Source organism: Styela clava, chromosome 2 (assembly GCF_964204865.1).
Source record: "Styela clava chromosome 2, kaStyClav1.hap1.2, whole genome shotgun sequence".
NCBI lineage: Eukaryota > Metazoa > Chordata > Ascidiacea > Stolidobranchia > Styelidae > Styela > Styela clava.
Genome location: NC_135251.1, coordinates 18,494,722 through 18,507,475, shown reverse-complemented (window position 1 = coordinate 18,507,475; position 12,754 = coordinate 18,494,722). Strand labels below are relative to the sequence as shown.

The window sequence follows — 12,754 nt, the reverse complement described above, 5'->3', positions numbered from 1 at the left end:
CCACAGAACCCCAGATAAACCGACTTCCGGCCCGCGAACAACCTTCGGATTCTAAATTTGACTCGCGGCCAATAAAGTTTGGAACCCCTGCCTAGCCCTTTTAAGGTATGAGCCTTTGCACAAAACATATTCTGACCTTGATTTTGATATAACACTGTATATTGCTGAAGTTTTATTAATATAACATTAATATAGTCAATATTTGACAATTTATCGTAACGTTAATTCCAAGATTCCGGCGTGTCGTCTGATGAGTGCTCATCTCTATTGGCTTCTGTTGCAGTTAATAAAGATTATCTGAAAAATTAAAAATTCCATTATTCTTACCATTCCCACAAGAAGTTTGCATTTTAAGCAATTTGAGTGATAAAACTTACGTTTGTTACTGAAACATTGTTTGCGATAGTCAGAGCAACAATTGTACTCTTTCTCACACCTATAGTGACATTGACATGTGTATTCGAAGTAGTCATCTTTTTTTCCACAACGTCCATAGCAGGAATCGTTAAGAATTATTTCTAAAGTACAATATTATGATGTTATGAGCACGAACTTTTGGCTGCAGGATTTGTTTGTAGATATTTTAGCATCATGAACCAGATGCTGGGGACCGAGAGCCAACAACCGCGAAAAAGAAAAGCTTCTCGCTTATTCGAAATTTAGAATTCGCAGAACAGTCTGGATGTGAAGGACGCAATGTGGATGTAACTGAGTTGCATAATTCCAAATTTTAAGCGTTTTGTTGCGGCTGAATAACTACATAATAATAATAAATTGTATTGCTTGAAGTTTTGTTTGGTTTCTAAACCGGATGACAGTGGAAAAAAGTTGCCGAACCTTGATGAAACGTGGAACCTAAAACTATGTGTAACAAGAGTCTTATCATTGGCCATTTCGAGAGCACTCAACAGCGAACCAACCGCTGATATTTACTTAATGAATATACCTTTGCAAGTTGGGACGTGGCTCCATTCCCCATTGCCTAAGCATTGACCTTCATCCTCTCCATCCAAAACATAGCCATCATTGCAGAAATATTCAATATATTCTCTTGCCAGGTAGAAATCTTTTTCATCTTCAACTCCACCATTTTCTATCTCAGGTGTATAGCACTTTCGAACTAGGACATATATATATACATATGACAACTCACATATAATAGAAGTTTGTGGTAAAAATGAGGTATGGTGATTTTTTATCAAAAACAATATTACAATTTGTGTATTACATCTATCCACGTTCTTCTATAAATCGGAAGAACCTCATAAATAGAGCCAGTAAGTATAATTACATCTGTACAATATACATTATATTAGTTTCATGAAATGAAACTTCGAAACTTTGCATTTCTCACCGCAAATTGGAAAATCTGTATCCCAACTTCCGCCTTCTGAACATTTAGATTTTCCCTCTCCGACTAGGTGGTAGTGACTTTTATCACACTTGAAGTATATTTTTGTTCCTTGATCGTGGTATTTAGCTTCAGGACTATAAGTGACGTATGGCGCCAAATTTCCCACTTTGCATTGTTTTAGGCAATATACAGGTTTGTTGACCGCCCATCTTCCATTTGATTTGCACTTGTCCTTTGAGTTACCACTGAGACTATACCCGGGTAGGCAGGTGAATTTGATTTCTTGACGTACAGAGTATCGTTTTTGGGATGGAGTCACCTCACCGTTTTCTGCTGGTTCCCTGTAGGGACATGTTCCTGCAAAAAAAAAAAAGAATTAGTTAGCAGTTTTGTTCGAGTTTTCAAACTTGCAATAAGCGATGAAGATAGGTATTGTGAATTGTGTAAAGAGATGTTTTAGCATTGAGGGTAAAATTCACATATTCAAGTATTGGAATTCTCCATTCTTACTTTGACATTTGGGTGAATGATAGTCCCATTCTCCTCCATCTTGACAAGTGAGAACCCTTTCCCCCATAAGTTCGTAGTCTTCTTCACATTTGAAAGTTGTATTTGCACCAACAGCATAGTAATCCTGATAGGGTTCAAACGAGCCTTTGTTTGGTTTAGTTGGTCGCTTGCACTGTGCTGATTGAATCAAGTGTATAAAGTTAACATGCAGATCTGATGAAAGTTATGCTTATGATTGCGTCTTCGAAGGTGAAAGATCATGCAGATAATATACTAGGAGAAAATAGCTCGATTGAAATAGATAACCAGACTAATTGTGCTTTAGTACATTAATATTTTCACTGTATTCGATGTTGCTCAAATAATAACCGTATTCGCATTCATAGGTGAAGCTCTGTTTGAACAAGTAATATTTTTGAACAGATGAGGTGTAACTGAGTTGCATTATTCCAAATTTGAACGTTTTGTAGCGGTGAATGACTATATAATAATATTAAATTTTATTGCTGAAGTTTTGTGTAGTTTTTAAACCGGATTACAGTGAAAAAAAGTTGCCGACCATTGATGAAACCTGAAACCTAAAACGATGTGTATCAAGAGTCTTATCATTGGCCATTTCGAGAGCACGCAACAACAAACCAACTGTTGATATTCACTTAATGAATATACCTTTGCAAGTTGGGACGTGGCTCCATTCCCCATTGCCTAAGCATTGACCTTCATCCTCTCCATCCAGAACATAGCCATCATTGCAGAAATATTCAATATATTCTCTTGCCAAGTAGAAATCTTTTTCATCTCCAACTCCACCATCTTCGATCTCAGGTGTATAGCACTTTCGGACTAAGACATATATATATATATATATACATAGGATCAAATAAAGAACCAACTCACATGTAATAGACGTTTGTGGTAAAAATGAGGTATGGTGATTTTTTATCTAAAATATTATTAAAATTTGTGTATTACATCTATCCACGTTCTTTAGTACTTCGGAAGAACCCCATAAATAAAGCCAGTAGGTATTTTTACATCTGTGCAATATACATATATATATTAGTTTCATGAAATGATATAATATTATGTTACTTCGAAACTTTGCATTTCTTACCGCAAATTGGAAAATCTGTATCCCAAATTCCGCTTTTTGAACATTTAGATTTTTCCTCTCCGACAAGGTGGTAGTCACTTTCATCACACTTGAAGAATATTTCTGTTCCTTGATTGTAGTATTTAGCTTCAGGACTATAGGTGACGTATGACGCCATATTTTCCACTTTGCATTGTTTCAGGCAATATACAGGTTTGTTGACCGCCCATTTTCCATTTGATTCGCACTTGTCCCCTGAGTTACCACTGAGACTATACCCGTGTAGGCAGCTGAATTCGATCTTTTGATTTACGAAATATCGTTTTTGGGATGGAGTCACGTCACCGTTTTCTGGTGGTTCCCTGTAAGGACATGTTACTGCAAAAAAAGAATTAGTTAGCAGTTTTTTTCGAGTTTTCAAAACTTGCAATAAGCGATGAAGATAGTTATTATATTTTATGTAAGAAGGTGTTTGAGCATTGAGGTTAAAATTCAGATGTTCAACCATTGGAATTCTCCATTCTTACTTTGGCATTCAGGTGAATAGTGATCCTGATAGGGTTTAAACGAGCCTTTGCTTGGTTTAGATGGTCGCTTGCACCGTGCTGGTTGAATCAAGTGTATAAAGTTAACATGCAAATCTGATGGAAGTTATGCTTATGGTTGTTGCTTCGAAGGTAACAGATCATGCAAAATTATGTATTAGGTATTGAAATAGATAACCAGACTAATTATGCTTCAGTACATTAATATTTGCACTGTATTCGATTTTGCTCAAACAATAACCGTATTTTCATTCATAAGTAAAGCTCTGTTTGGACAACTAGTATTTTTGAACAGATGAGATGTAACTGAGTTGCATAAGTCCAAATTTTAACGTTTTGTTGCGGTGAATGACTATACAATAATAATAAATTGTATTGCTGAAGTTTTGTGTAATTTGTAAACCGGATTACAGTGGGAAAAGATTGCCGACCATTGATGAAACGTGAAACCTAAAACGATGTGTAACCAGAGTCTTATCATTGGCCATTTCGAGAGCACGCAACAGCAAACCAACTGTTGATATTCACTTAATGAATATACCTTTGCAAGTTGGGACGTGGCTCCATTCCCCATTGCCTAAGCATTGACCTTCATCCTCTCCATCCAGAACATAGCCATCATTGCAGAAATATTCAATATATTCTCTTGCCAAGTAGAAATCTTTTTCATCTTCAACTCCCCCGTTTTCGATCTCAGGTGTATAGCACTTTCGAACTAGAACATATATATATAGGATCAAATAAAGAAACAACTCACATGTAATAGACGTTTGTAGAAAATTTTTTTTATCTAAAAAATATTTAAAATTTGTGTATTACTTCTACCCACGTTCTTTAATACTTCGGAAGAACACCATAAATAAAGCCAGTAGATGTTATTACATCTGTACAATATACATAGATTAGTTTCGTGAAATGATATATTATGTTACTCCGAAACTTTGCATTTCTTACCGCAAATTGGAAAATCTGTATCCCAAATTCCGCCTTTTGAACATTTAGATTTTCCCTCTCCGACTAGGTGGTAGTGACTTTTATCACACTTGAAGTATATTTCTGTTCCTTGATCGTGGTATTTAGCTTCAGGACTATAGGTGACGTATGGCGCCAAATTTTCCACTTTGCATTGTTTTAGGCAATATACAGGTTTGTTGACCGCCCATTTCCCATTCGATTTGCACTTGTCCTCTGAGTTACCACTGAGACTATACCCGGGTAGGCAGCTGAATTCGATCTTTTGATTCACGGAATATCGTTTTTGGGATGGAGTCACGTCACCGTTTTCAGGTGGTTCCCTGTAAGGACATGTTACTGCAAAAAAAGATTTAGTTTTTTTCGATTTTTCAAAACTTGCAATAAGCAATGAAGATAGTTATTATGATTTGTGTAAGAAGGTGTCTGAGCATTGAGGTTAAAATTCAGATGTTCAACCACTGGAATTCTTCATTCTTACTTTGGCATTCAGGTGAATAATCATCCTGATAGGGTTTAAACGAGCCTTTGTTTGGTTTAGATGGTCGCTTGCACCGTGCTGGTTGAATCAAGTGTATAAAGTAAACATGCAAATATGATGGAAGTTAGGCTTATGGTTGTTGCTTCGAAGGTAAATGATCATGCAGAAATATGTAATATATATTGAAATAGATAACCAGACTAATTATGCTTTAGTACATTAATATTTGCACTGTATTCGATTTTGCTCAAATGATAACCATATTTTCATTCATGAGTAAAACTCTGTTTGGACAAGTAATATTTTTGAACAGGTGAGTATACCCTTTGAAGGTTGTGGTGGTGAATAGCATTTGGTTTCTGTTAAGCAAATTTTAAAATATTGATAAAACAACAGTCCAACACAATACGGCCATCGACCGAAAAATTTTAACATAATCGATATTATATCTTCCCGTTGTATTTGTACACTCACTCAAAAATTTGTAAATACACTCACGTTTTACGCATTCTCCAAATGTGCTTGGTTGCCATCCGTAAGGATCACACTCGTATGAATTTGATTTTTCAGTCCATTCATAACCGGGTTCACAGTGGCATTTTACAACTGTTCCATATGGGATGTAACTCCTTGGCATGTAATCAACCATAACAGGTTCACAATACCCATACGAGATCTTTGGAATCCGACAACCTGCAAGCCGAAGTTTCGTTTATATAGAAAGCGCTTGTTCACAAGATAAATATGAAAATGAAATGGTTCAAATTCGAAAGAACTAATCGATATTAACTAATTCACCGCCATGGATATTTATAGTCTCGGTAGCGATTGGCACGTCTTTGGGTGTCTGTAACTTTGCTCAGAGACCAGTATCCTTTACTTCTGAGTTAGTGTACGAGCAAATTTTCTTACGGTAAATTGCTATTTTTTTCAATAATAATTGTAGAGCTCCTGTACGATGTACATTACCAATGAGTTTAATTGATCTCTAATCAATTGCTTATCGCTTATTAGATGCCCCCTACTTGACAGTTTGTGTCTCTAATTCTAAGGGACTTCACTTATGTTGTGGGTAGGCCCACGTTATTCTGACTCTCAAATATTCGTTTGAAAATTAATCAGATAAAATACAAGAGAGCAATGCTCAAATATATGGACACGCAGAACAATTCCCCAAAAATCATATGCGGTGACCAACGACTAACATACCGGCGGTGACTTACCAGTACCTGTATCGGGGTACCGTGACGGTACAGGGACTGTCATAGATATTTTAGGTCCAGTGACAATTGAAACATCAGTTGAAATATCTCGTGATATGAGTCAATTATGTACCGTATTATCGGATCAGGTACCGAACCACAGTCAAACATTTCAGATAATAACGTTACTAAATAACATGCGTCAACTTAACACCAGCCGAATCGGGGTACAATTTTTGGTACAGTGACTGTCATAGCCGTTTAGGGCTGATGGACAATTCGACTACACGGACAACTCACCAGGCCTAGGGTGGTGTAGCCAGTCTGCGGACAATTTCATTCAAACCGCTATAAAACAAAAACCAATATATCTAACCCGTTAATTTTTTCACCGTGGGTGCATTGGCGGCATTTATTCTACACGCTAAACCTCGTATTAACTTTCTACGACAAAGGGTTGAAGCTATACAAATCCCCAAAGTACGGCACTCGAAAGACGTATTTGCGACCGAACGACCAGTGTGCGACCACGGATTTCAAGCCTTGATCATCGTTTATGCTGCGTCGGGACTATCGCATACGCAGCCATACAGCAATCAAACAGACAAAACACGGTGGTCGCAAATTGGTTGACAATTGTTGGTCTTGTGACAGCGTGAAAACATTGGGCTTCTAATTGCATTTCTGACCGTCATATATTTCAAGAACACGGTTATTTCGAACAAAACTCGTTAAATTATAAACAAAGCACCACATCACAGCAATCAAACAGACGAAAACACGGTGGCCGCAAATTGGTTGACAAAGATATTATCGACGTATTGGAAATGCACACCCCCTATTCCCCCTCCTTCAAATGTAGAAACGCGAAACTTTCAAATATGGTTAAAAGAAACACAACTCTACCCACCTGCCAAGTTTCATCTTTTTATTTCTCTTATTTGTATGGATTTTCAAGCTTTTGACAGCTACGAGTTAGTTCAGTGTCACCGCGCTGTGTTACTGTACCAGAACTCCTGTCTTGTGACAGCGTGAAATGAAATTGCAAGATGGTCCGTTGGACACAAAATGGCGTCCGATATCCCTGAACGTTTAGTGACGTCATAGCAAACAAAAACAAATCTTACAGAGCTAACAGAAATATTTGAAATAAATAAAATTAATAGCCTTCTGGAGAAAAATTTCATCTTCAACCACTGAAAATTTCAAAGCAATTAGTCCAGTAATCAAAGAGAAAAGCGACTTTTTAAAAACGTGTCAAAGAACAAGAACAAGAACAAGAACAAGAACAAGAACAACAACAACATAATATTGAAACGATCGTTATGTCCACTACGTGTCCAAAAACAGCAAATGCCGTGTACTCACCACCGGCAGCAAGGGATACGCCGATGATTGCCAGAAATACGGCGATGGATAATTTACTCATTTTCTTGTATTCTTCCGAACCGTGTAGAGGTAAGAAGAAGATGTAAGGAAATGTGTCGTCAGTGGTAAATACACGGTATTTAACGTTTTTCTGTCACCATTTTTTTCTTCGAAAACGTAAATGACATGACCTGAAGTCAAAAATGATATCAGCAACTTTCGCAATTTTTTTTTCTGATGTGTCATGCGTCAAGGTGACGTGATGTCTGTTCACAACTTCTTTGTTTCCATATTTTGCAGCCAAATGCTGCCTGCTTAATTGAACAAAAAAAATGATATAGTCATCATTTTATTGTGTTTGCTTACCGGTTAAAGCAACCAAAACATCTTACTATATTTGTCGTTTTGTATGCAATTAAATAAGTAGTTCCTAATCTTTTACAATGAGTTATTCCTTTGTCTATTCCCCAATATGCATAAAAAACTCGGTTTCTAATACCTGTTCAATCTTTAAAGTCCGTAACTAGTGCTACACATAATTTGCACTATGGCTTTTGTGCAGTTTGAATAGTTGATAATTTATCAATAAACACGTATTACTATAATGCTAAATAACTAAACCATAATTGTGAAACTACGCTAAATACAATTTGTATTTCCTCCCAAGAACATCAAAAGTCGTCTTGGGGAGGAATTCCTTCCTGGTTGGGAAACTTTGAACTAAATGAATATTGGAATGTAATGACAAAACCGATATCCTTAGTATTCTCCTCTTCAAATATCTATTTTTTTATGGATGATATTGGGTATTAATTTTTCTAAGAAACCTGAATAAAATAATTAAGCAATCTGAATTAAATTACGATGTAGAATGCGCTTACAAAATTAATAGGCGAATGTAAAAGTAAACTCAATCGCGAGTTGTAGATACAGTAATTTTGTGTTGCACTAAGCGCTAAATATAATTTTTTGTAGTGTAGCAATTGCAGATATTAACTCCGAAAAATAATAGCCGGATTTGGCGATGTCTGAAATGGAGAGAGTTTCAGAGAATGGAGAAAGCAACTGAAAAAATCGCTGAATTTTGGTTTGGTTTGGTTGAAAAACCATTCGTGGATTGACAGTTTGCTATTGTTCAAACATTTTGAGGTATAAAACTGTTGTGCGCAATACTGATTAAGCGCAACACACAAATCAAAACCGCTAATAATAAAAATGTGGTTGTGGAAACAGCAATTCGTAATCCTGCGAAAGCCAATATAAATTAAGAAAATAGGTATAAATAACTACAGAATTAAAATTGATTTTTGATTGCGAAATTCTTGAAACGAAGTTTTACGTTATTGAAAATTCATTACTGTTTATTATAATAAAACGAGAAAAATCGAATTGTTTATATTACTGAAGTCTATTGAAGTTTTTAAACAAAAACCCTATTTATCAAAATAAGTTTGCATGTGCCTCTCGGCGTTTCAATTGAGTACATTTGACGTACGACCGATTAAGGTACAGTAGAAGAAATGGGATTAAATTAAATCAGGGTGGTCCAAAGTTGCGAGGTTGGAGGGCCGCAAAAACTTTTGAGGATGTCTCGCGGTCGCAGTCGGAGAAAACCCAAGTAGGATCAAAACATCGCGACTTTACCCACTTTGGATTTATTTAAGAGAGAGAGATAGAGTTCACCGTTCTAATCAGTTTTTCAAGGAAACTATATATAGCCTGCTTTCAGATAATATCGTGGTATTTTTGGTATCTTTTCTCGTGTTTGGTTTTTCAATATCATTCAAAATTATATTCTTTCGTGACAGATAATACTTGAAAACACACCAGACACCGTGGTTTAACATTGCTGTGGGTAAGAAAATACGTTTTCTCCCAGTTTACATTGGTCACCTTTTTTCTACACTCATTGTATGAAGAATTGTTATATTTGAAAAATTGTATTACTTGTAACTAAGGATTTTAAGTATGACTATGTACTAAGTATTTCGATTCTCAATTTCGAATCTCGATTTCTGGAAAAAGCTTACTAAGAAAACATACCTACCTAAACAATACCCTATGAATACGACCAAAATAGCAATGTTCAAATATATGAACACGAAAGCTAAAACTAAGTAGTATGGTTAATCAATCTCCCACAGTAGACAAAATCTCAAAAAAAAAAAAAGAAACGAACCCTCAGAACCCATAGAGATTTTAGAAATAAATGATAGCAAAAGCCTACCAGCGGAAAACTACATATATAGCATATATATATATATATATATAAATATAGAAATCTATTACGGTAGTTAAACGGACGTCTTTCCTGTGTCGAGTGGGCTTGGTAACGTGATATACATATGCATCCAAAAATTGACATATGGCGCCAACTAAATATACATATAGCGCCAACTAAATATCCATATACAGCCAATTAATATCCAAATACAGTCATTTTGGTTATGTACAAATACTGCCAAGTCATATGCATGTACAGCCAATTAGATATACATATGATAAAATAAGTGTGTTAGGGTTAGGGTTTTAAAAATAACTCTCAGAAACTCCAAAACGACTTTTGTTGCAGTTTCTTACATTAAGTATAAAATATATGTAATTATATATTGTGATATTAGCATCATTTAGTCCCTAGTGACAAGTAATATGTTATTTGTTCGAAGCGTACAATGTCAGCCTCTCGTATTATGTTGTTAACAATTTTTGCTCGTACATTTTGCCTCTGTTTGCAGTGCATCGTGCGATGCGTGTAACCAATCATTGTAGACCCATTATTACCCTTTTTCCCTTTGCTTGTAGCGTAAATTAGTAATTTTATCTGTTGTCTGGTTTAGCGTTCTTCTTTCGGTCGTTTCCGCATTACATGAGACCATACTCGTTGACGCATTGGGAGTATAGTGTGCTTATGCTTACAGAAACTCCATAACGGCTATTGATATTAAATAAATAAAATATTAAACAATGACTTGCAACTAGCGTAAAGTAGATATAATAATGATATGAACATCATTCCATGATATGAACATCATTCAGCGGTAAGACTTTACATTTTGCCTGGGCATAATAAGACATAAAGTTGCCGACATGTGGTTAAGAAAGAAAGTAAAAATTTATTGTTAAGCTTTCAGTTTGTTAAATAAAAAAATGATTCAACTGGAAATGTCATTTATTATATGCAAAGACCAGAAAATAAATGCCATTGACATGAGAATGAAACGGTAAATATGTTATGCCTATAATAGGTTATATAATACAACAATCCTGGCAAATAAAAAGCATAGTAATTTAGATGTCGTAAAGCAGTGGTTCTTAAATCTTTGTGACAAGACGCCTTCGTAAAAACTCTCCGCGCATGCGACGGACTAGTGAGAAAATATTCGAAAGCAAAATAAGAGAGACACTGAAAATCAAGTTTGGTTAGCTTTATGAGACGTGAGTACTTAGCATTGTTAGGATATAGCTCTTGGATAAACCGTTTGTATCATTTTTAGTACAAGCTGAATATTCACAAAATTTTCGGATTTACTTAATTGAACTAATCTTACAGTGAACTCAGAAAGTAACATTGTGGATCGATTTGATCAGTAATTATTGACTACAGTTATGTAATAGTTTATTCAAATAGGCATACCCACAGTCAGTAGAGTATGACTTGCCAATTAAATATTTGTGCGAAGCAAAATTAAAATGACTCGTCAGTGCGCCGTGTCGCACCATTCGAAAACTCCTGTTGTAAAGAAATAAGATAATATTTTTGACTTTAGAGCAGTGGTTCCCAAACTTTTCAGAGTTGGGACCCACTATTTTTACCACAGCTTAAAGCGACCCATTTAGCTTTAATAAATTAATAAAACATTGATGGAGGAAACAAATTTAATTTCTCAAATTAAATTTTCAGTGAAGCTAGTGAGAAAGATGAGATTGTTTCTTGCTATTTTCCATAATAGACTTGACATTTATTTCAATTACAGATAGTTTTAGACGTAAAAAATTGAAAAGTTGCAGTTTATTTTGAAATTTGCTTTTAAATTTGCTTTGCCACCGATCCTAATAACCAGTATAATTGATCAAAGCTATCTACATTGTTTTACGACCCACTGAGTTTCCTCTTGCGACCCACCAGTGGGTCGCGACCCATAGTTTGGGAACCGCTGTTTATAGCATTATGGCACAACATTAAATTCTACAAAATAAATGCCGGCAAGATTGTATAATTACACACTTTAGTTGTTAGCTTGTACTTGTAACTTGATTTCGAGAAAGGTATTTTCATTACATGTGAAAATATTAAAGATCCCATCATACTGACTTATTAAGAACTGACTTGTCAATTATTGGAAAACACTGCCACTGCTCGGGTGACATTTTTCGATTCAATTTAAAAAGCCTTAGAATGAATCTTCCACATTTTTATAATTCTATTGCAGGTGCTTGACTGGCTATTTTTACCGGCACCATGACATGGGCCATTCCATGCATAATCGTGTGAAAGATTAATGGAATATCAAGCTTATCCGACTTCAAAATTAAAATTATGAATTTGTCCAAGTCGATTTTATACGTAACGCCCGTCGAAATTTTGGATGTGTTGCCGCTTAATTTGCAATATGTTTCATTGGAAACACATCTAATTTTGTTGTCACCAGTGGGCAAGGTTGTATATGGAAATAGGTCACGGATGCTATTGTAGATTGACACTACCATCGGTGTTCATGGTGGGATAATACGGCATCATGCCAAGTTTTCGATTCCTCCATTCTTTCTTAATCTTCAACTGAATAAGTAAGACAATTCCGACATTTCCAGTTCTGGTTCCCGAATTCGTCAGTTTCACATTTTTTTATGAAACATTGTATCACACAGTGTGCACTGCAATGTTTCAGGTCTATCACAAGGCATCCTGCAATGGCAAAATACTTTGCTAGTCCACCGAAGGAATGTTTTGTGTACTCTGGTAGAATGTATTTCAGGTTTAATGTGACTCCAAAAAACGTCAATATCATATTGAATGAATGCCATTTCGAGCCCTTCATTAAATTTATTGCTATAAGTCAGTAAACAGGGATCCATATTTTTGCAAATTGCCAGGACGTTGGCTTTAGCGAAATACCCACATTCATTTCCTCGCTGCTGTTGAACAGCCATCACTTCAATTGTGATGCTATCACTATTGGTCCCCCCACTGAGCTGCACGATTTCAGGATATTTACTCGATAAAAGACTGTC

At 35.7% G+C, this 12,754-nt stretch overlaps 1 protein-coding gene across 1 annotated transcript; it reads right to left on the bottom strand.

Annotated features, from left to right (window-relative positions):
* Positions 1-159: 159 nt before the first annotated feature.
* LOC144412695 (complement receptor type 2-like) lies at positions 160-7,771 on the bottom strand. Its single transcript, XM_078109654.1, has 11 exons — positions 7,526-7,771; positions 5,454-5,648; positions 4,457-4,813; positions 4,044-4,217; positions 2,979-3,335; positions 2,534-2,707; positions 1,865-2,041; positions 1,355-1,711; positions 947-1,120; positions 378-518; positions 160-297 (listed from the first exon to the last, which is right to left on the bottom strand). The coding sequence occupies exons 1-11, from the start codon at positions 7,584-7,586 to the stop codon at positions 284-286; spliced, it is 2,181 nt and encodes a 726-aa protein (XP_077965780.1). The 5' UTR covers positions 7,587-7,771; the 3' UTR covers positions 160-283.
* Positions 7,772-12,754: the final 4,983 nt, after the last annotated feature.